Raw genomic sequence first — 23,278 nt, forward strand, 5'->3', positions numbered from 1 at the left:
GGGCCCGAGCGCTTCCGGGTCAGGAGGTGGTGCGCCTCGCGCGGCAGATTCGAAGCTAGGGCGGGGCCCGCGGGCTGAGGCAGCGGCTGTGGCGGCGAAGCTGGGCGTGAGGTGGCGGCGGCCGCGCCCTGGTTGGGTCCCCACTGCTCTCGGGGGCGCCATGGACGAGGCCGTGGGCGACCTGAAGCAGGCGCTTCCCTGTGTGGCGGAGTCGCCAACGGTCCACGTGGAGGTGCATCAGCGCGGCAGCAGGTGAGCCGGACCTGTCCGACACATCCTCTGGGCACCCACCCGCCCCGACCCCAGCGCGTGCACCGAGCCCCGACCCCAGCGCACTGATTCTGATGCGACTGAACCCCAGGGTACTGATCCGGCCCGACTGGACCCCGGCGCACAGGCCGCCGGGCCCCGACCGGATCCTAGCGCAATGACCCGACCCCACCGCAGGGCACTGACCCGGCCGACCCGAGCCCTGCGCGCAGGACCCCAGCTCACAGATTGAGCCCCGACCCGACCTCAGCTCACGGACCTGGCCCTGACCCTGCCCCGGCTGTCCTCCAGTGCATTGATCTGGCCCTGAGTCCCACGTTGGAGAATAGGATGGCTGCGCATTACAGAGAGCTCTAAAGTCTCAGCCGAAAGTTGGGTGGTTATTCTTTGAGCCACTGTTTCTCAGACCCTTTAATTGTTCCCGTTCCTCACGGACTCGATGTTAAGTTTTTAGGGTTCAAAGCAAATCCCACTCATTTGTGACCAAGTCAGTTCATGGTATGGTGGGGCCTGTGGGCTGTGCTGCTCCCTGGAGTGGGGGGAGCTCAGCGGCGGGGCCAGACCTTCACAGACCCTCCTTATGTCCATGGAGGGTGGATTGAGGTCAGGTGAGACCACCAGCCTCAGAGGGGATGCAGAGGAAGAGACCTTTCCTTTAACAGAACAGCTGTTGACTGGGTACTTTCTAGGTGCTGGAGTTCAGACACGTCAGCATAATTGCACCAGGGCCCAGAGACACCTGCACAAAGCCCCATCACAGACTGGCGACACCTGTGTAAACACCTTAGCGCTCAGAGACATCTGTACGCAGTGCCACCGCAGCCTAGAGACACCCCATGTACAACCACACCTGGGCCCAGAGACGCTAGGCATAATCACACCAGAGCACAGCTGCACCTAGAGGACAGACACCTACGTACAACTGCACCAGAGTTCATAGACACCTGCACACAACTGCACTATGCATGGTGGTCGCTGCTTGTAGGGTGCTGGGACGATTGCAAAGGGGCCACATGTCACCTGCCTGGCTCTGAGGAGCCTGTCCAGGAGGGCTCAGAGGGAGGCAGACATTGAATATAGGACCTAGAGGGTGACTGCAGTTGATCAGCCCAGTAAGCTGGGACAGTGCACAGCAGGGCACAGAGGTGTGATCCAGGACCAGGTCACTGTTGTAGAAAGGGGAGGTGTTAGGAGGACTGCAGCAAGGGGGGCCGAGGGAAGCCCTGGATACCAAGCTTAAAGCATTAGATTTTCTCAGCACGAATCACAGCTATTGGAGACTTGTTACAATGCAGACCCCAGGCCTGACCCCACAGCTGTGGAACTTCATTAATAATAGTGAAAGCCAACATTATTGGGTGCTTACTATGTGCCAGGTATCGTCCTAAACACTTTGAATGTATTAATGACTTCACAGTAGCCCAGCATAGCGAGAACTCTTACTGTTGTCCCCTTTTTCTAACTGGGAGCTGAGGCACAGCTTCTTCAGGGCACAGCTGGCAGAGGACCCACAGGCAAGGGGTGGCTCTAGATTTGGTCCCAGGCAGGCCAACTCCAACCTATCCTGTTAACTACTGGGCTTTCTTATGTATTGTCTGAGTTTTTCAAAACACTTCATTTTAACATTTTGTTTTTGAACTAAGATCATTTATGTGTGTTTTGGCTTCTTTTTTTAGCACTGCAAAGAAAGAAGACATAAACCTGAGTGTTAGAAAGCTACTCAACAGACATAATATTGTGTTTGGTGATTACACATGGACTGAGTTTGATGAACCTTTTTTGACCAGAAATGTGCAGTCTGTGTCTATTATTGACACAGAATTAAAGGTTAGAGACTCACAGGTAAGTTACTAATTTGCTGGGCCAAGGAACAGTTAGCTGAATACAAAGGTTGTATCATGAATGTCTTGCCGTTTTCATAGCCTGTTGTCAGAAACAGGTTCACTTCTCTGTTGGTTTGGGTGGCTAGACAAGTTCTTTTCACTAGCTGTCAGGAGCCAGGTGCTGGGAGTAGGAAGTAGCCCTGATGTCGGGGTGCTCTCAGTATAGCAGTAACAGATTGGAAACCAGGAATGAGAATGCAGTGCTGTACAATAGTGGGCTGCGCTGATAAGGCCTGTGTGCCATGTCTCATTCTTTCAATCAGCAAATGTTTATAAAGTGCTCAGTGTGTGCTAGGGCCATAGGAGGTGTGGGGCCACAGAGATGAGAAGATGGGCTTGCCTTATAGAATTCCTTCATCTCATCCCATGCATGGCCACCTCACCCACCATCTGAGTTGATGCGTATGGGTTAGAGGAGCTTTGTGTGAGGGCGTGGAGGCATTGGGGCGATTCTGGCACCAGTATAAAAACAACCTGAAACATTCCTAAGGAAGACTTATCACTTACAGCAGTACAATTCCTGTCCTGTAAGAACCAGCTGTGAAGGACAGGCTTGGTACTAAGTTCTGCTCGTGAGGTGGACCTCCCCTGGACCTCCCCATTCATATGTTAGGACTCATGTTTGTGCATGCTCAGAGCTTTGTGCACACTGAGATCTGATAATGCTGTGGTTTTGGCCAGTCTGAGGGAAGGAAGAGCTTCCCACACTGTTGTGGAGGGATGGACACCCTAACTGGAGGGCACGGGCTGCCCAGGGAAAGTTCTAATGTTCTCTGACTGCAGATTCACTTGTAGGAATTTATCGTAGCTGATAATCATGCAATTTTGTAGATCTTTCTGAACAGATGTTTGTTAGATGCTGTCAATAATAGCCAACAATTTGAAATATTTTAACTGTCCACCAGAGGTCAGTTAATAAATGTAGGAATTCCATATATCTACACTATGTACAATATAGCCATTAAGAAGAATGAAATAGATTTCTATCTACCAATGTAAACATTTCTCTGAGTTAATAACAAATGTAAAAAGACACAGTTAGGAAACCGACTGGGCAAGGTGGCTCATGCCTGTAGTCCCAGCACTGTGGGAGAAGGATGGAAGGATCACTTGAGGCCAGGAATTGGAGAATGGCCCGGGGATCATAGCAAGACCCCGTCTCTAAAAAGAGTTTTAAAAAATTAGCCAGTGCGGTGGCGCACACTTGTAGTGTCAGCTACTCAGAAGGCTGGAGGTGGGAGGATCACTTGAGTCCAGGAATTTAATGTTGCTGTGAGCTGTGATCGTGCTGCTGCACTCTAGCCTGGGCGACAGAGCAAGATCCCGTCGCAAAAAATAAGTTAATTTAAAAAAAAAAAAAAAAAAAAACCTTATGTGATAAAACTCAGTTTTTGGTCCCATCTGTGTGAGTGTATTTATATAATAACATCCCGGAGGCTGGATTTAGGGCACTTTTTCATTCTGTAAGTAAATGTAGGGCCCAAAGAGCAAGGGATGGGTATTAGCTTTCAAAAGAGCCAATCCTCAATCTGAAATAAAATAATAGCCTTCTCATCTAATCTGAGAACTAGCTTTGATTATACGATACATTCAGTTTTTATTTGTAGACCTTAACATCTAATTTGTATGGTTGGAGTTAAGTGAGAGTTGGAAATGTGTGTCGATATTGGCTTTTCCCTCATTTTAGCCCATCGATTTGAGTGCATGCACTGTTGCACTTCACATTTTCCAGCTGAATGAAGATGGCCCCAGCAGTGAAAATCTGGAGGAAGAGACAGAAAACATAATTGCAGCAAATCACTGGGTTCTACCTGCAGGTATGGGGTGTGATGGGAGTTGAGGGGGAGGCTGAGGTCAGAGGATTGTATACTCCATGCCATGTCAGTTCACGGGGGGGGGCTTCTGTTTGTCCATTTGTTTTGTAGGATTTTAGGATGTTTTCTCTCTTATGAAATAGAAAGTATATCACAAAAGAGGAAAGTAGAGATTTCCAGTGTGGGACCATACTGTTCCTTTGGGTGGGTACCTTAGAGTTCATGGCTAACGGAGAGTGCCCATGTGCTCTTCTCACATGCCTGCTTGGTCTGTCCTGCTGAGTGGCTCCTTGTCTGCTTGATGCTTCTCCATGGGCATTGCTGATGGGCTCTAGCAGGCCAAGCCCAGGGCTTCATTCAGTCAGTGTGTGGAGAAACAGGTGGATTTGGCATCTGAACTTGTGTTGAAGCATGGGTAAAAGACAATTGTAAATGGTTATGATCATAAATTTTATAATGTGTTGTTTACCACCAAAAAAATGATAGTTTAATGAAAACATATTGTGGGGATTATGTTATACATCAATGTAAAATAAATGACAACAATATCGTAAAGAAGGATGGGAAGTTAAAGTGTTTTTAAAAGACTATTGCGCGTGATAATGAGACATAAAGTGTAATTCTTTGACTCCATCCAATTGTCTGCCAGAAGTTACATGTGACTGGCATTTATTTTGCATCTTTGATTTTAATAAAAATCAAAATTTGAAGAAAAATTTGCAGAATTTATACTTTCCTGTAATCAGAATCATAGTCTTGCCTGGAGCAGCGCAATGGGAAGCTCAGGCTTAGGCTCAGGGGAGACTGACTGGGGGTGGCTGTAATTGTTTGCCTTCCTGAAATCAGGTCTTTGTTTAATTCTGTCACAGCTGAATTCCATGGGCTTTGGGACAGCTTGGTATACGATGTGGAAGTCAAATCCCATGTAAGTTGCTGTGCCTTTTCCCAGAATGCCCTGTTATTTGAAGAGGAACCATTACTGTTTTGCTCTCCAACACCCCTGAGCAACTTGATGCAAATGGGTTTTTGGGAGCCCCTGTCTGCTGGCAGCCCTTGTCCTGGACATCTATCCTCTAGGATTGCTCCAGAGTAGAGCTGGTCTCTGAGGAGCTCCCTGAGGGAGAGGAGGGAAAGGGAGAATGTGAAGGCAACTTAGAGAATTAAACCCTCTGGAGATGGGAAGAGGGAAGGTGAGCAAGCCTGGTCCGCACAAAGGAAAGGCCGGTGTGTCTTAACCCCTGCACCCTCTTCAACGGGAAGGGTCTTTCCCATGCCAGCAGCTGGCTAGAAGACTATCACTCAGCTGTCCTCTGCATTGATAGTCTGAGACTATCACTCAGACTGCTCCTCTGCATTGTGGCTGTTGTTATTTTGCGAATAATAACTGCTGTATCATTCTAGGGAAGGAGCTTACTCATTACTTGATAAACAAACCCCTTAGTGGTTTTGTTTAATGTTGGCACTTTAAATAAAAGTGATCATTTTGTTGCTCTTCTTATATTTATAATAGTAATAGCCAGTGTTTTTCCTTTTCCCTTTTGGAAGCACCTTCTCTTCTGAAATGAAAGCATTTGGAGGTGATGATCTCTTAGGAGGCGGCCTCGCTCCCTGTGCTCCCTCTTCTCATGTAGGATTAAGCCCTGGGGGAGGGCACATTTCTTGGGGACCTTTGCCTTGTTGGTACCTTTATCAAGCTCTTTTTCTTTTTCTCTATCAGCTCCTCGATTATGTGATGACAACTTTACTGTTTTCAGACAAGAACGTCAACAGCAACCTCATCACCTGGAACCGGGTGGTGCTGCTCCACGGTAAATTATGCAGGCTTTTATTTGACCAGATAAGTGGCATGAAATTTAGCCTTTACTTGTACCTTCGTCCTTCTGCAAGGAGTTACCGCTCTTTGTTTTCTGAAGGAGCCACAGCTGTCCTAGAATGTCCCCTCTCTGTGAAGCAGATCCAGCTCATGACACTTGGGACATTTTTTGTTTGTTTGTTTGTTTTTGTTTTTGAGACAGAGTCTCGCTGTCGACCAGGCTGGAGTGCAGTGGCCCGATCTCGGCTCACTGCAACCTCCACTTCCTGGGTTCCTTCCAGGTTCCAGCAACTCTCCTACCTCAGCCTCCCGAGTAGCTGGGATTACAGGCATGCGCCACCACACCCAGCTAAGTTTTGTATTTTTAGCAGAGACGGGGTGTCACCACGTTGACCAGGCTGGTCTCAAACTCCTGACCTCAGGTGATCCACCCGCCTCAGCCTCCCAAAGTGCTGGGATTACAGGCTTGAGCCACCGCGCCCGGCCCTTGGGGCATTGATTACTCGGCACTTAATCAAGTCTTCCTGTTGGGGGCCACATTCTAAGACATCCTCAGATGCCCCAAACGTGGATAGTACTAAACCTTATGTAGACTATTTTTTCCTACAGACATTCCTATGATAAAGCTTAACTTATAAATTAGGCTTGTAGTACTCAGAGCTTTACTTTGTGAGGAGTAAACTGAAAAAGCCATATTTTAAAGAAATTCTGTCTGGTTCTTCTCAGGAGAAAATACTGATGGTTTGTTGTTTTGTTTTGTTTTGTTGTCAATATCACCGGGTAGAATGGGGACACGGGAATTGAGTGGACTCGAGAGTATGAAACTGTAGCAAAGTGTTAAATAGAAGCTTGAAGGGTACTTGGCTTCTTTAAGTCAGTTAAGATTGCGTGACAAAGTGACCTTAAAACACAATGTTCTTGTAAAGCGCAGACAGGCCCCGCATACTGCCCTCAGCACAATCACAGTAAGCAGCAGGTGTTTCAATTAGTGAAGTAAGTTGTTTCTGTTTGGAACCAGTTACGTATTTCCTCTTTAATTCTTGAAAGTACCTGCAGAAAATTAGAGTTGTGTGTCTCCATTTTCTGTTAGATGCTTTCCTTTTTCCATATTGGTCACCTCGCAGCTTCTGTGAGGCATCGTTTGTAGGGTCCAGCCCCACAGGGTTGGTGGGTTTTCTCCCCATGTGCAGAGACGAGAGAGTGTAGAAATAAAGACACAAGACAAAGAGATAAAAGAAAAGACAGCTGGGCCTGGGGGACCACTACCACCAAGACGCGGAGACCGGTAGTGGCCCCGAATGCCAGGCTGCGCTGATATTTATTGGATACAAGACAAAGGGGCAGGGTAAGGAGTGTGAGCCATCTCCACTGATAGGTAAGGTCACATGGGTCACGTGTCCACTGGACAGGGGACCCTTCCCTGCCTGGCAGCTGAGGCAGAGAGAAGAGAAACAGAGAGACGGCTTACACCATTATTTGTGCATATCAGAGACTTTTAGTACTTTCACTAATTTGCTACTGCTAGCTAAAAGGCAGAGCCAGGTGTACAGGATGGAACATGAAGGCGGACTAGGAGCATGACCACTGAAGCACAGCATCACAGAGAGACAGGCCTCTGGATGACTGCGGGCGGGTCTGACTAATGTCAGGCCCTCCACAAGAGGTGGAGGGGTAGAGTCTTCTCTAAACTCCCCGGGGGAAAGGGAGACTCCCTTTCCCGGTCTGCTAAGTAGCAGGTGTTTTTCCTTGACACTGACGCTACCGTTAGACCACGGTCAGCTTGGCAGCGGGCTTCTTCCCAGACGCTGGCATTACTGCTAGACCAAGGAGCCCTCTGGTGGCCCTGTCCAGGCATAACAGAAGGCTCGCACTCTTGTCTTCTAGTCACTTCTCACTATGTCCCCTCAGCTCCTATCTCTGTGTGGCCTGGTTTTTCCTAGGTTATGATTGTAGAGCGAGGATTATTATAATATTGGAATAAAGAGTAATTGCTACAAATTAATGATTAATATTCATATATAATCATATCTAAGATCTATATCTAGTATAATTATTCTTATTGATTTTATTATACTGGAACAGCTCGTGCCCTCGCTCTCTTGCCTCGGCACCTGGGTGGCTTGCCGCCCACATCATGCTAGGGGATGCTTGGCAGGCAGGCGTGCAAGAGGAGTGCTGGCCTCTGCCTCTTCTAGTATGGGGTATGAGCCCACCGAGAATTGTCTTAGGAAAGAGGGTGGTTCTGGGGGCAACAGGAATAACACATGACCCCTCCACCTCCATTTATCAAGAAAGGTGTGTTTGACCTCTGAAAGGTGCCTTGATGAGTGGATTTCATAGAGGAAGTGTGGGGACAAGGACAGGTGTCAGCAAAGATGTAGGCTAGAAAATGCAATGTTCATTACCGATGCTAAGTGAGACTGCAGGCCGAGAAGCTAGGAGCAGTGCTGGGGGTGGGGAGGTGATGGAGGCTGAGACCAGAAATACGAAGTTGAGTACAAATAAGAAAGAGGGGGAGACGTAAGTGTATTGGTAATATTTCATAGCATTTAAGTTTCTAAGCAGACTTCATTGTAGTAATAACATTAATAGCTTTTAACTGTATTCCTTATATTTTATGGATAATGGAAGTTACTATTGTTTTAAGAAATTTGTTGTAGCACTGACTTAAAAATTTATTTGCTTGGATCTTTGTCACAGGTCCTCCTGGCACTGGAAAAACATCCCTGTGTAAAGCGTTAGCCCAGAAATTGACAATTAGACTTTCAAGCAGGTAACTTTTGGTAATCTGTGAGAGGAGAGCCATGGGAATGGGATTTATAACGGGAGGTTGTTTTTTTTTTTCTAAATCATTTTACGCAAATAATAGATTCCTCTCCACTGTAAGTCACTTGATTCCTCTGTATTCAGCATAGTTTTGAGTTATGATTTCAGTCTTTTAAGATTTGAGACTTACTTGATTGCCAGCACATGATCTCTGCTGGTGAATTGCACTTCAGAAGACTATACTTTCTCCCCTTGCTGGATGCAGTGTTCGTCTCTAATTACGGATTTGTCTTTTCCTCTTGAGTTCTGTCTGTTTGAGGCTTATGGTTTTCATCACATTTGGAAAATACCTGGTCATTGTTTCCTCACTGAATTTCCTTGACCCTCCCCTTTATCTGGGACTCTGTCTGTTTTCATGTTAGACTGTTTGATGTTGTTCCACAGGCCACTCCTGTGCTTTTTCGTTTTTTTTTTTTTCAGTTCTTTAGAAATATGTTTTATTCGAAAGTTTCTATTGCCGTATTTTAAGTTGACTGATTTTCTACATCGTCTAATCTGCTTTTAATTCCATTCAGTGAAGTTGTTATGTCTGATAGTATATTTTTCTGCTCTGAATGTTCTATTTGATTCTTTTTATACTGTTTTTTCATTATGTTCTCGTTCACGTCTTGAACAACCCCATAATAGCTGTTTTAATGTTCTGTCTGCTAATTCCGTCATGATTGTCATTTATGATTGTGTTTCTATTGACTGGTTTTTCTTCTGGTTAGGGGTCACATGGTTTTGCTTTGTTGGCATGTTAGGTAGTGTTTGATTAGCTGCTGAACATTGTGATCTGAAGTGTGTGGATTGTGTGTTCCTTTAGTGAGTGTTAGATTTTGTTCCGTTAGGCATTTCCATTACTTGTGATTTGGTGTGATCCTTTGAGGTTTGGTTTTTTTAAGCTTTGACTGGGAGGGGTTTAGGTTTGGTCTTAACACTCAATTGTGGTCCTCTGGGGTCTCCACGGAGTGTGCTGAAGGATCCGTGGGCACTCTCCACTCTGGCGGTTGGAGTATGCACTCCTCTCAGCCTGTGTGAGGTCCAGGAGCCCTTCAGCTCACAGACCACGGGCGCCCTTTACATAGCTGCAGGGAATGTCCCCTGCTCACACACACCTGAGTATTCATCCAGGACATCGGGGGCGCCATGAGGATCCTGGGCACTCCTTCTGAGGTATTTCTTCATATTTCCTTCCCCTCTGGAATTCTGTTCTGCAGCCTTCAGTCACTTCAGACTCCCTGAACTCCAATCTCTGTCTCCTCGACTCAGCGAGTGGCTGTGCTCCACTTGGGCTCCCTCCTGTGCCTGTGGTTGGAAGATGCCTCCCGGCAGAAAGCATTTGTAGAGGGTCCCTGGTCTTCCGACTCAGGAGTCCCAGCCCTCACTGCCCTGTGTACAGCAACCTTACCAGATGTCATTTCATCCATTTTGCCTTAAATGAGGTTTTCTCATTTAAGATTAGATGGTAAATCTGCTTCCTGTTACTCCAGTATGACTAGCAGAAATCCTGTGAGGTTTAATTTCGTATACATAATTTTTGTTCTTCAAAAATGTCTTGTAAATGTTTTTACATAGGGAAATTGCTTTATTTTGACCCCTTAGCTTATGTTTAGCAACTTGCCCTTTGCTTTGACATATTGAAATACATGTGTGTTTTCAAGATCTCTAGGGGCATGCCAGCATGGCGGCTCAATGCCTGTAATCCCAGTGCTTTGGGAGGCTGAGGCAGGTGGATCGTTTGAAACCAGGAGTTTGAGACCAGCCTGGCCAATATGGAGAAACCCTGTCTCTACAAAAAAATACAAAAAATTAGCTGGGAGCACATGCCTGTGGTCCCAGCTGCTTTTGAGGCTGAGGTGGGAGGATCACCTTAGCCCAGGAGGTCCAGGCTGTGGTGAGCCTGGGTGACGGGAGTGAGACCCTGCCTCCAAAGAATAACCAAAAAAGATCTCTAGGGGCAGAGAGGGAAACACAAGAGAAGGAAAATGTTATTATAAGGAATATAGCTTTTTCCAGTCCAAAGATCTGGAAATATGCATTGGTTTTATGGCTTAGAAATGGCAAAAAGAAGTCTTAGCAAGCCTTTGTTCCTCACTCTATCAAAGAATCAAAATGTTTTATAATTAATTTTGTTTAATATTCAACCCAGTCTATATTTTGTTAGATTGTCTGTATCCCTCCATTGTTTTAATAAACAGTATCAGTAAACGGTCTCTCTCTTTTTTACGTGGAATGCCAGTGATGCTTCTTGAATATAATTCTTTTTCTTTTGTGGACTTTCGACATGGAAGCAACTGAAAAGACCTGGAAGTCAGTTTCTCTCTGGCCTCAGTCTTGTTCTCTGGTGATTTAGTCAGCAGCTAAGCACGCCCAGATCTGTCTGCGGGCTTCTGAATGGATAGAGGAGTGTTTCTGGGTTCCGGTCAGTCTGTGTGTGTTAAGGTTAACTTTGGGCCACCTGAGCATTCCTGGGCTCTGGGGTCTGTGCTGTTTAGGGTTCTGTGGAAGGAGGGAAAATGCTCAGCTCCTGCCGAAAGCTCTTGATGCTTCTATTTTGTTTTGTTTTCTATCTTATGTTAGTACTGCTAATATTTTTAAACATAGAAATATAATTTGTAAATAGATATAAAATGGGAGTTTTTACTCTTTAACTCAATTGATACAGTCTAGAACTACTGATTGAATCTTGTTAGACTTTTTCATAATTATTTAGTACACGGAGGGCTGGATTCCTCAATTCTTTGTCAGTAATTGTAATTCCCCCGATGCTGGGCACTTGAGATGTTGCATTCAAGACGCATGAATGGCTGCCGCTGAGGATCCACAGGACCAATTAGTAATTCTCTCAACTCCTTTTTTCTATCTCAGGTACCGATATGGCCAATTAATTGAAATAAACAGCCACAGCCTCTTTTCTAAGTGGTTTTCGGAAGTAAGTATTAAATATTAATTCTAATTGTCTGGATTGTATAGCTGAAAAAATGTCTTGTATGTTAGGCAAATCCTCCTCCAGAAGCTTCAGGAGAGAACTGGGTGGGAAGGGTGTGTGAGGATTGGGGCTGACTGTGATCAGAGAAGGTTCCGGAGCTGGGGCCCATGGGGACCCTCCCTTGGTTCTCCCCAGACCTATGACTGGGTGGGACAGGACAATCGATGGACTCTCAGAAGGGCAGGGCTGGCACTCAGGGGACTGCAGCCCTGCCATGCATGTCCTTGGTGCTCATGCGCCCTAGCACTGTCTGTGAGCTGAGGGGGTCAGACAAGGTGATGTCACATGTGATTCTTATGTATGAGGAGCTGTGCCCAAGTCACCTGGCATCCGCACATCCCTCTGGTGAGGTGAGGTGGGACCAGGCACGCTGGGCACAGGAGAGCCTGTGAGGAGTGCATCCCAGCCTGTTTGCATCTGTGGTCTGCCTCTTTTCCTCATCAGAGAGGACACACAGGTAAAGCAGAGGTACAGGTCACCCTCACTGTGCCGCCTCGGGCAGGTCAGGTGTGGTCTCAGGTCTCAGCACCCTGGCATTCAAAGCAGAGGGGAAGAGTGTTAGGCTGACCTCCTCCCATGCTGCCCCAGCTTCTCTGATTTAGGGAGCTTTCTGAGGGGCCGTCAGGAGACAGTGGGCTTGTGGGGACAACTGGGGCAGCAGGCCACGTCAGGGTCCCCCTGTGCACCTGGCAGTGTGGTCCCTGCACGTTGACACTAAAAGGGTGTTTGGGTTCCAGAGTGGCAAGCTGGTAACCAAGATGTTTCAGAAGATTCAGGATTTGATTGATGATAAAGACGCTCTGGTGTTCGTGCTGATTGATGAGGTAGGCATTTCCAGATAAGGAAATTCATGACAGAATCGCCTTTTGCCATTGTGGGGACACAGCCTACTCCTGATGCTCCTAGCTTTCCCCTCCTACAGCCGGGCTGCCCTCTATCCCTCCCTGCACTGTGCGCCTTTCCACCTTGCCGCAGCATCCGCAGGCTAGGCACGGGAACACCCATTCATTCATCTTTTTCACGTGCTCAGGGGGACGTATCCCCATAGCTGCCTGTGAAGTGCCAGGCCCTGTCCTTTTTGACCCCATTGCTCCCTCCCAACAGGTGGAGAGTCTCACAGCCGCCCGAAATGCCTGCAGGGCGGGCACCGAGCCATCAGATGCCATCCGCGTGGTCAATGCTGTCTTGACCCAAATTGATCAGATTAAAAGGTAACCAGGACATGCAGCAATTTTCCCTGAGAAGTGATGAGAAGTTTTTCCCAAAGAAATGCGTGATACTTGTACAACCCTAGATCTTAGTGCCCAGCTCTTTCACCGGAAAGTGCATTTGGCATTGAGTATCGACTCCTTTTCCACATTGGAAGCAGCATATCACAAATGCTTTTTTAAAGAAATTGTTTTTAGTGTATTAAAAATGTAAAAGAAGGCCAGGCATGGTGGCTCACACCTGTAATCCCAGCACTTTGGGAGGCCGAGGCAGGCGGATCACAAGGTCAGTAGATTGAGACCATCCTGGCTAACACGGTGAAACCCTGTCTCTACTAAAAATACAAAAAATTAGCCGGGCGTGATGGGGGGCGCCTGTAGTCCCAGCTACTCGGGAGGCTGAGGCAGGAGAATGGTGTGAACCCAGGAGGCAGAACTTGCAGTGAGCCGAGATCATGCCACTGCACTCCAGCCTGGGTGACAGAGCAAGACTCCATCTCAGAAAAAAAAATGTGAAAGAAAACTCAGGCATGGTAAGAATTTTACGTAGCACAGAAAAGCATAAAATGAAGAACTGCTACATTCAGGCCTTATCCCACCCACTTCTCTCCTATCCCACCCACTGTCAGCACCAACTAGTGCTGCTTGTAGGTGAATGGCTGTCCCCTGCTGGCCCAGGACAGACAGCTTCGTGGGCAGATGGTCCACATCTCCACAGCCCAGCCTCACAGGGCCAGGGCCTGTTGTCATTGTAGCCCAAGTTTATCAAGCTTAAGGAGCAACAGCTGCTGGCCCAACTCCCAAGGAAGTGATGGGCGAGCCAGAACCTGCCTGTCCCTGTGTGGTGCTCAGCCAGGACTCAGGTTCCTTCTGTGAAATGCTCTTTCTGCCCTCAGGGTGCCTGGGGAGTCCCTGGCATTCTCAGAAGCTGGATTGTTGAGTGTGGGGTGACAGCAGACTGAACTGTGCAGAGGAACGTTTTGTCCAGGCCATCACCACTGTCTCACCACAGAGAGCGTATCTGGCTTCCTGAGAAGCACTCGTCTTGGGGTCAGCTGCAGGAATGTGTGCCAAGACCAGCTCGGTCGGGGAGACCCTAACCCAGCGGCGCTAGAGGAATTAAAGACACACACACAGAAATATAGAGGTGTGAAGTGGGAAGTAGGGGTCGCACAGCCTTCAGAGCTGAGAGCCCCGAACAGAGGTTTACCCACGTATTTATTAACAGCAAGCCAGTCATTAGCATTGTTTCTATAGATATTAAATTAACTAAAAGTCTCCCTTACGGAAACGAAGGGATAGGCCGAATTAAAGGAATAGGTGGGGCTAGTTAACTGCAGCAGGAGCATGTCCTTAAGGCACAGATGGCTCATGCTATTGTTTGTGGCTTAAGAATGCCTTTAAGCGGTTTTCCACCCTGGGCGGGCCAGGTGTTCCTTGCCCTCATTCCCGTAAACCCACAACCTTCCAGTGTGGGCGTTATGGCCATCATGAACATGTCACAGTGCTGCAGAGATTTTGTTTATGGCCAGTTTTGGGGCCAGTTTATGGCCAGATTTTGGGGGGCTTGTCCCCAACAAGTGTGCAGGTCCTGGAGGGGGGCCTCCCCTGCCTCTGGCTTCCTTCTCCTCTTGTCCACTTCCTTCCCCACCTGGCTTGTCTCTCAGTCTACTGCAATCTGGCTCCTGCCCCTGCCGCAGCCCAGCAGCCCCGCATTCACATGAGTGTTCCCTTTTCTCTTTCTGGAACTTTGCACAGCGCTGACACCCTGATGGCCCCTTCCCTGAATCTCTTTGTGCCTCCCTCCCCGGCCTCCATTCTCCTGTCTCCCCGGTTTATGCTGCTGGCGTCTCTCCGCAGGGAGGGGTCTACACAGCCTGTCTGTGGCCTTCTCTCCTGGCGTGTGCCCCTTCAGCATAGCTCAGGGTTCTGTGGGGGGAATCCCAGACCTGCACATCCACCTGTGACCAGACATCAGGCTTAGATGCCCGGGATGCCAGGCACACTCCCACACTGCTCACTGGGCCCCAAATCCCTAACTTCCTGGGATTCCACACGACGCTGATGGCCTCGCTGTGCACCTGCCACTCAAACCAGAGGATGGAGGCCACCGTGACTTCTCCCTGTCAGTCACAAGGGGGTGTGGCTCAGGAAGAAACAAGGAGACACGCTTGCCTCTCTTGCCTTCATTCCCTCGTGCTCCTGGTTCCAGCCCCTCTCTAGAGGACTCTTTCTGTCCCCCACCAGTCCTGTCCACTCCCGCATCTCTGGATTGTCAGCCCCTGGGTCGTGATCTGCAGGCCTAGGCCTCCCTCTGGCCCTTCCTGCAGCCCCACCCTCCTGGTGCTGGACTGAGCAGCTGTGAGCTCACCCAACCTCTGTGCGTTGTTCCTCTGCCGGGGACCCACATGCTCCCTGTCCTGCCTCTGCTTAGCTCACCCCGGCGCGCAGGCACAGGGCCTGCCCTCCCTTGGCCAGGGTCTAGGTGAAGTTGACCTTCCCCAGGCAGCAGTGGTAGCACTGCCACATGTGCAGCCACGCCCCCCAGGCCTGTGCAGCATGCTCCCTGGGGGCACCTTGTGCCCGCTCTGCTGGCTCATGCTGGGTCCTTGGGGGACATTGGTCAACAGACCAGACAACAGGGGCTCTCTCTATGGAGTTTAGACGCTAGAGGGGAGAGCAGATCATGAACATGGGAAGTAACCCAGCTCTAGAGTATGTCTAGGGATGATGAGTGGCCATGCCCAGGTGGTGGTGGGCACCAGAGCCCACGGTAGGTGGCACAATCAGGAACGCCGTGCGAAAGTGAGATCCTTGCTAGGCCGGGCGCGGTGGCTCACGCCTGTAATCCCAGCACTTTGGGAGGCCGAGGCGGGCGGATCACGAGGTCAGGAGATCGAGACCATCCTGGTTAACACGGTGAAACCCTGTCTCCACTAAAAATACAAAAAATTAGCCGGGCACAGTGGCGGGCGCCTGTAGTCCCGGCTACTTGGGAGGCTGAGGCAGGAGAATGGTGTGAACCGGCGAGGCGGAGCTTGCAGTGAGCCGAGATAGCACCACTGCACTCCAGCCTGGGCGAAAGAGCGAGACTCCGTCTCAAAAAAAAAAAAAAAGGAAAGTGAGATCCTTGCCAAGGTTGAAGGCAGTGAGGGAATGAGCCAAGTGGGGCTGTAGGAGAATTCCCGGAAGGCCAAGGAGCAGCGAGAGCAAAGGCTGGGGGGTCTGCGTGGCCTGTGTTGGCACAAGGCCGCTTTCCTTCCTGTTGGCAGCCTGCTGGCCATCGTCCTGCCAACCTCCTTGCCAGATAGGGCAGGATAGAATTGGGTCACCGACAGCTGTGATGACTGACTGTGGTGCTTGCTTCTCGGCCACAACAGGCATTCCAATGTCGTGATTCTGACCACTTCTAACATCACCGAGAAGATCGACGTGGCCTTCGTGGACAGGGCTGACATCAAGCAGTACATTGGGCCGCCCTCTGCAGCAGCCATCTTCAAAATCTACCTCTCTTGTTTGGAAGAACTGATGAAGGTACCTTTATTTTTTTTTTTCCTCTTGATACAAATGGATTTCTTATATGTTCTTAATTAATTAAGATAGCTTAAAATAAGCTCGTTCCAGTACGGAGGATTTCAACATACGCATTAACTCCCTTCTTAAATTGAAAACTAGTTTTGTATGTGACAGGTTGAGCTGATAGTTGAAACTAGGGCCACTGACTCAATATTTTTGTTCTTTTGGCACAATACAGTCATCATTGTTCATTATTTGAGGTACCAGTCAGTGTAGGGGACATCAGTGACCGGCTGTGCTCACCTGGCTGGCTGCACAAATCTTAGTTCTCAGCTTACCCCGGGCTTTTCCAATGCCCTGCCTCTCGGGGGCCTGTATCCTTACCTGAAAGAGGAAACATCACGGGCGTAGTATGGGCCTGGTTTTGGTCACGGGGTCCACGTGACGTCACGTTCTTGAGTCGCCTGTTGTGATGATAGGCAGGAACACTGTTGTCGTGGGCAGAGTGACACGTGCGGGTTGTGTGTGTGAGTCTGGAAGGCCGTCGCCTTGGGCAGAGTGACGCGTGCGGGGAGTGTGTGTGAGTCAGGAAGGCCGTCGCCACGGGCAGAGTGACGCGTGCGGGGAGTGTGTGAGTCAGGAAGGCCGTCGCCACGGGCAGAGTGACGCGTGCGGGGAGTGTGTGTGAGTCAGGAAGGCCGTCGCCACGGGCAGAGTGACGCGTGCGGGGAGTGTGTGTGAGTCAGGAAGGCCGTCGCCACGGGCAGAGTGACGCGTGCGGGGAGTGTGTGTGAGTCAGGAAGGCCGTCGCCACGGGCAGAGTGACGCGTGCGGGGAGTGTGTGTGAGTCAGGAAGGCCGTCGCCACGGGCAGAGTGACGCGTGCGGGGAGTGTGTGTGAGTCAGGAAGGCCGTCGCCACGGGCAGAGTGACGCGTGCGGGGAGTGTGTGTGAGTCAGGAAGGCCGTCGCCACGGGCAGAGTGACGCGTGCGGGGAGTGTGTGTGAGTCAGGAAGGCCGTCGCCACGGGCAGAGTGACGCGTGCGGGGAGTGTGTGTGAGTCAGGAAGGCCGTCGCCACGGGCAGAGTGACGCGTGCGGGGAGTGTGTGTGAGTCAGGAAGGCCGTCGCCACGGGCAGAGTGACGCGTGCGGGGAGTGTGTGTGAGTCAGGAAGGCCGTCGCCACGGGCAGAGTGACGCGTGCGGGGAGTGTGTGTGAGTCAGGAAGGCCGTCGCCACGGGCAGAGTGACGCGTGCGGGGAGTGTGTGTGAGTCAGGAAGGCCGTCGCCACGGGCAGAGCGACGCGTGCGGGGAGTGTGTGTGAGTCAGGAAGGCCGTCGCCACGGGCAGAGCGACGCGTGCGGGGAGTGTGTGTGAGTCAGGAAGGCCGTCGCCACGGGCAGAGTGACGCGTGCGGGGAGTGTGTGAGTCCGGAAGGCCGTCGCCACGGGCCCAGCGACGCGTGCGGGGAGTGTGTGTGAGTCAGGAAGGCCGTCGCCACGGGCAGAGTGACGCGTGCGGGGAGTGTGTGAGTCAGGAAGGCCGTCGCCACGGGCAGAGTGACGCGTGCGTGGAGTGTGTGTGAGTCAGGAACGCCATCGCCATGGGCACACTGACATGTGCGGTGAGTGTGAGTCAGGAAGGCCGTCGCCATGGGCACAGTGACGCGTGTGGTGAGTGTGCGTGAGTCTGGAACGCCGTCGCCATGGGCAGTGACGCTGCGGTGTGTGTGAGTCAGGCTAGCAGGGACCTGCCCCGTGCTTGTGTTTCTGCTGCTCTAGCCCCTGTGGGAACAGACCTGTCCCAGACAAATCATCCTGCAGGGGCCTTTGTTTAGGGTAGTTGGGCCGTAACCAAGCAAACCAGTGAATGGGGATTTAAACAGTGATGAGTTTAATGCAGTTGTTGCCACCTGCTGGTACCACAGAGTAGAGGTGTTAACAAGGATGGCACACCCTGCTGTGGTTGGGGACGGGAGAACTGGTCTCAGCCATGGACCCACTGGGCCTGCCCGGGTCAGCACTGTCCAGGCATGGTTTTCTTGGGGGTTGGGGAAAGGAGACGGAGCTCTGTGGAGCTTTGCCTGGAGAATGCCAGTGATCTGAAGACTGATTCTACAGCAGTTTTGCTGCCAAGGAGCCCCACGTGATAGCAGATCCTGCGAGGAAGTCGTGTGTGTTGGAGGTCCTCACGCACCTTCAGTGTGGGTTCCAGCCCTCACAGTGTGACGTTTATACACTTGTACACTCGTGCTGTGAATCCAGGGGATGTTTAAAGTGTTAGCTAAGAGGGATGGACGTTTTCTGGGACAGTGTAGGACAGGGGTAGTTTTTTGTTTGTTTGTTTGTTTGTTTATTTTGAGACACAGTCTCACTCTTACCTAGAGCTGGAGTGCAGTGGTGCGATCGCAGCTCACTGCAACCTCCGCCTCCTGGGTTCAAGCGATTCTGGTGCCTCAGCTTCGTGAGTAGCTGGGATTACAGGTGCATGCCACCACACCTGGCTAATTTTTGTATTTTTAGTAGAGAAAGGGTTTCATCATGTTGGCCTGGCTGGTCTCAAACTCCTGACCTCAAGTGATCCGCCCACCTCAGCCTTCCAAAGTGCTGAGGTTACAGACGTGAGCCACCGCGCCCAGTGATAGGGGTAGTTTCTTATTTTAGGCAGTTTATATGAAATTAAGACATGCAGATGTCACAGTGGATATTGAACTGGTCTCGAAAGCTCAATATCCCCCAAAGCACAAGCACAAACTGTCTTAATTTTGCTCACACCCCTCAACAAACCTCCAAAATGTTCCGACAATGCTATTTTCTTCCTTCTCCTGGTTCCTGAGTCAGAACGGTTCGTATTAGAATTCAGTCATAGTAAGTCAGTGTGCGCACCTGACTGTTGGCAAGGCTGCTTGGAAAAGCATGACTTCCAGACAAATGATCTCTGAGGGGAACTTCTGGTGCCCAGCTCCTCGGTCAGTCAGACACTGTCATGCTGCCAAACAAGCCTCACCTTTAAAACAGACAAACTAGGATCCTGCTTTGGAAGTCAGTGGAAGTCCTGGCTCTAAGTCCCAGCTCTGCCCACTGTGGGTTTTGACGTCTCCGAAGGTGGCATAACAGATTGGACTGGGTGCCTCCAGGTCCCTTCCCTTCCTGACACACAGGGAGGAAAAGTTTTGGCTCGAAACACAGAAGAGGCTTTGTTGCTACTGGTTTCTGAGGCATGTTCCGTTATTTGTATTTGTTTGAAAAAGCAGAATGTGTACGCTGAGAGGCATGAGAGAGCGAGCTTGTTCCCTAGTGCAGCTGTGCATCTTGAGTCGTCACCGTCTGGATTTCTGTGAGACGTGGCGTGGTTGACATTTGACCTGCAGGTGCTGTCCCTCTTGCTGACGGTGCCTACGCTCAAGCCTCTGTGGACTCAGCTAACCGCCTGTACTTCTGTCTTCCCAGTGTCAGATCATATGCCCTCGCCAGCAGCTGCTGACCCTCCGAGAGCTAGAGATGATTGGCTTCATTGAAAACAACGTGTCAAAATTGAGCCTTCTTTTGAATGACATTTCAAGGTGCAAATTGACCTCATTTTTGTAATCAAGAAGAATCCATTTGTGATATTAACTAGGGAGTCATTGTTTCCTTTGAGGAGACCAGGGAGGGCCCTGGGTGTGAACTCTCAACACAGTATAGGTGTGAACATGCATGTACACACGTGTGTGTGTGTGTGTGTGTGTGCATGTGAGTAGAAACACGCAGCACAGCCACCTCCTTCCAAAGGAGATGTAACCCTTGCTCAGGGAGGGCGCTGGCTCACGTGCTGGAAGCCTGCAACCCTACGGCTGACGACACTTACAAGGATTCGCAGAGTCCACAGAAAGGAAATGGCTTTGGGGGTCCAGTGAGGGTGGAAGGGAAGGTAGGAAAATCAAACGGTGCCTTGAAGGATAGAATTTGGTTCCAGCTGGAGAGAAATCAGGAAGGCTGCTGGAGCAGTGTGTTCAGGTGACCGTCTAGTGGGTTGCAGTGTGGAGGCTGGGGAGGTGCCGGAGAGGCGGGGGGTGGAATGGACAGAGCCTCGGGTTTCTGGCCAGAGTTTGAATTTTATTTTGAAGTTGGCAAGAATGTGGAAGGCTTTAAACAAGGGATAACATGAAGAATGTAGTATTTTTTAAGGATTTGGATTATCTGTTGAAGAGATTTAAATCAGTTAAGATGGGAACGAAGAACAGTTCAGAGACTTCTACAAAAATTGAAGATGTGAACCCACCCATTATTTGGGGACTCTGTGCCTACTGACCATGTGCCCGCTGCATCGTGCCCTACGCCTGGTGCTCCCAGGCAGGTGATGCCTTCCCTGAGCGCAAGGATGCTGGCCCTGGGGCAGAGGCTCCCGGGCAGGTGATGCCTTCCCTGAGCGCAAGGATGCTGGCCCTGGGGCAGAGGCTCCCGGGCAGGTGATGCCTTCCCTGAGCGCAAGGATGCTGGCCCTGGGGCAGAGGCTCCCGGGCAGGTGATGCATTCCCTGAGCGCAAGGATGCTGGCCCTGGGGCAGAGCACACAGGTGTGCCTTGGGTGTGCTTCAGAGCCGCGAGGACACTGCCTCCCAGAGCAGGAGCTGAGGATGGGGAGAGACCGGCCCCATACGAGAGGCCGGGGGCAAAGGGACATTCAGAGGGCAAGGCTCAGGAGACCAGTGAGGGGCAGGAAGTGCCCTGTGAACCCAGGGTGTGCCTGGGACGCCTCGGCTTGTGTTCCCAGGGATGCCTTGGCCAATGAGGAAAATTAGTCCTGAAACGTGTGATTGTATAAATTGCTGTCTCTGAACTGGGTTTTCTTTACACAGGAAGAGCGAGGGCCTCAGCGGCCGGGTCCTGAGAAAACTCCCCTTTCTGGCTCATGCGCTGTATGTCCAGGTGAGTCTCCACTGCTGTCCTCCAGCACCCGCCCTGTCCACAGGTCTCAGCCTCGCTGGAGATTCCGCTTAGTAGCCCTGGGGTATCAGCCTCATTTTATCTCAGTTTCTAAACCACAGGGTCCTGGGGCCGGAGGAGGAGCTGACCTTGGCACCGAAACACAGGGGCTGTCTTGAGTCCTTTGGGAGGAGGCAGCTGTGCCACATGCCTCTGCTCACACGCATGCATGCACACACATGCATGTCTGCCTCTGTGGTGTGCTGAGCTCGTGGCCAGGGCCCTCGCTGGCCTCACCAGAGGTTTGTGCTCTTTCAGTCTGGGTTCAGCTCACATAGAACAGTGACCTGGATCCACAGCCTCACCCACTGGGTGCTGGGCCTGTTGCAGACGCTTCGGCCCGGGGCACTCACCCCTCCCCTGCACTGTCCCCAGCAGCCGGTTGGGGTAAGGACTCAGTGTCTGGCAGAGCAGATACACTTACATCTGAGAAGAGAAAACCCCCATCTTGGAATGTTTCCTTTCAAATCAGAAGTGACTCAGGCTCTGTCTGATCAGTAGCAGCCTCTGTGCTGGACACAGTGCTCAGCACAGAGGTGACAGTGGCCATGGATCGTGAGTGAGAGCCTTTTGATGCAGGGGAGGTGACAGCTCTGGGCACTGGGCCATGGGAATTCTCTGGTTATAAGCCTGGGACATAGGGTGGGCCCTCCAGGGTCTGCTCCCTACAGCTTCTCATCCTTCTCAGTGTGTGGGTGGCTGCCTTGGTGCTCCCCTGCCCACCCCCGCAGCTGTTTCTGACATGCAGGACATGGCGGGGGAGGGGTCACGTAGCCACCTTGTTCTCCTTTTCTGAAGTAAAGAGCTTGGCTGATGTGCGTCCTGGACATGTGTGGTGCGCACTCACTGCTCACCTCATCAGCTACCACCCCCTTCTGTGCTATCTGCACTGTGGGTGGCGGCAGGGGCTGTGGATGCCAGATGGCCCCACCAAACGTGAGTTGAGCCCCTCCAGCAATGACCGTGTACCTTCTAGGCCCCCACCGTCACCATAGAGGGGTTCCTCCAGGCCCTATCTCTGGCAGTGGACAAGCAGTTTGAAGAGAGAAAGAAGCTTGCGGCTTACATCTGATCCTGGGCTTCCCCATCTGGTGCTTTTCCCATGGAGAACACACAACCAGTAAGTGAGGTGGCCCCACACAGCCGTCTCCCAGGGAATCCCTTCTGCAAACCAAACGTTACTTAGACTGCAAGCTAGAAAGCCACCAAGGCCAGGCTTTGTTAAAAGAAGTGTATTCTATTTATGTTGTTTTAAAATGCATACTGAGAGACAAACATCTTGTCATTTTCACTGTTTGTAAAAGATAATTCAGATTGTTTGTCTCCTTGTGAAGAACCATCGAAACCTGTTTGTTCCCAGCCCACCCCCAGTGGATGGGATGCATAATGCCAGCAAGTTTTGTTTAACAGCAAAAAAGGAAGATTAATGCAAGTGTTATAGAAGCCAGAAGAGAAACTGTGTCTCCCTAAAGAAGCATATAATCATAGCATTAAAAATGCACCCATTACTCCAGGTGGAAGGTGGCAATTGCTTTCTGATATCAGCTCGTTTGATTTAGTGCAAAAATGTTTTCAAGACTATTTAATGGATTTTAAAAAGCCTATTTCTACATTATACCAACTGAGAAAAAAATGGTCGGTAAAGTGTTCTTTCATAATAAATAATCAGACATGGTCCCATTTGCAGGAAAAGTTTAGACTCTGAGTGTTCCAGGGAAACACATGCTGGACGTCCCTTGTAACCCGGTATGGGCGCCCCTGCATTGCTGGGATGTTTCTGCCCACGGTTTTGTTTGTGCAATAACGTTATCACATCTCTAATGAGGATTCACATTAATATAATATAAAATAAATAGGTCAGTTACTGGTCTCTTTCTCCGAATGTTATGTTTTGCTTTTATCTCACAGTAAAATAAATATAATTAATGGTTTGCATGTGAAATTCACTTTTGAAAGAACATGTTACCTTACCTTTTGCTTTAGAACTTTTCAAGTATTAAAATATTTTTTAGAA

General features: G+C 50.1%; 1 protein-coding gene across 2 annotated transcripts; it reads left to right on the forward strand.

Moving 5' to 3' along the window:
• On the forward strand, positions 1-23,278 carry TRIP13 (thyroid hormone receptor interactor 13). 2 transcript variants are annotated; one of them, XM_003310611.7, is made up of 13 exons: positions 1-252; positions 1,947-2,112; positions 3,841-3,970; positions 4,837-4,892; positions 5,685-5,775; positions 8,481-8,553; positions 11,457-11,520; positions 12,315-12,401; positions 12,682-12,788; positions 16,166-16,319; positions 19,751-19,863; positions 21,138-21,207; positions 22,241-23,278. In XM_003310611.7, exons 1-13 carry the CDS (start codon positions 161-163, stop codon positions 22,334-22,336), a joined length of 1,299 nt encoding a protein of 432 aa, XP_003310659.3. In that variant the 5' UTR covers positions 1-160; the 3' UTR covers positions 22,337-23,278. The 2 variants fall into 2 exon arrangements, with proteins under 2 accessions (XP_003310659.3, XP_063667126.1); XM_063811056.1 differs by having other exon boundaries at positions 2-252; positions 1,947-2,097.

Source organism: Pan troglodytes, chromosome 4 (assembly GCF_028858775.2).
Source record: "Pan troglodytes isolate AG18354 chromosome 4, NHGRI_mPanTro3-v2.0_pri, whole genome shotgun sequence".
Taxonomy (NCBI): domain Eukaryota; kingdom Metazoa; phylum Chordata; class Mammalia; order Primates; family Hominidae; genus Pan; species Pan troglodytes.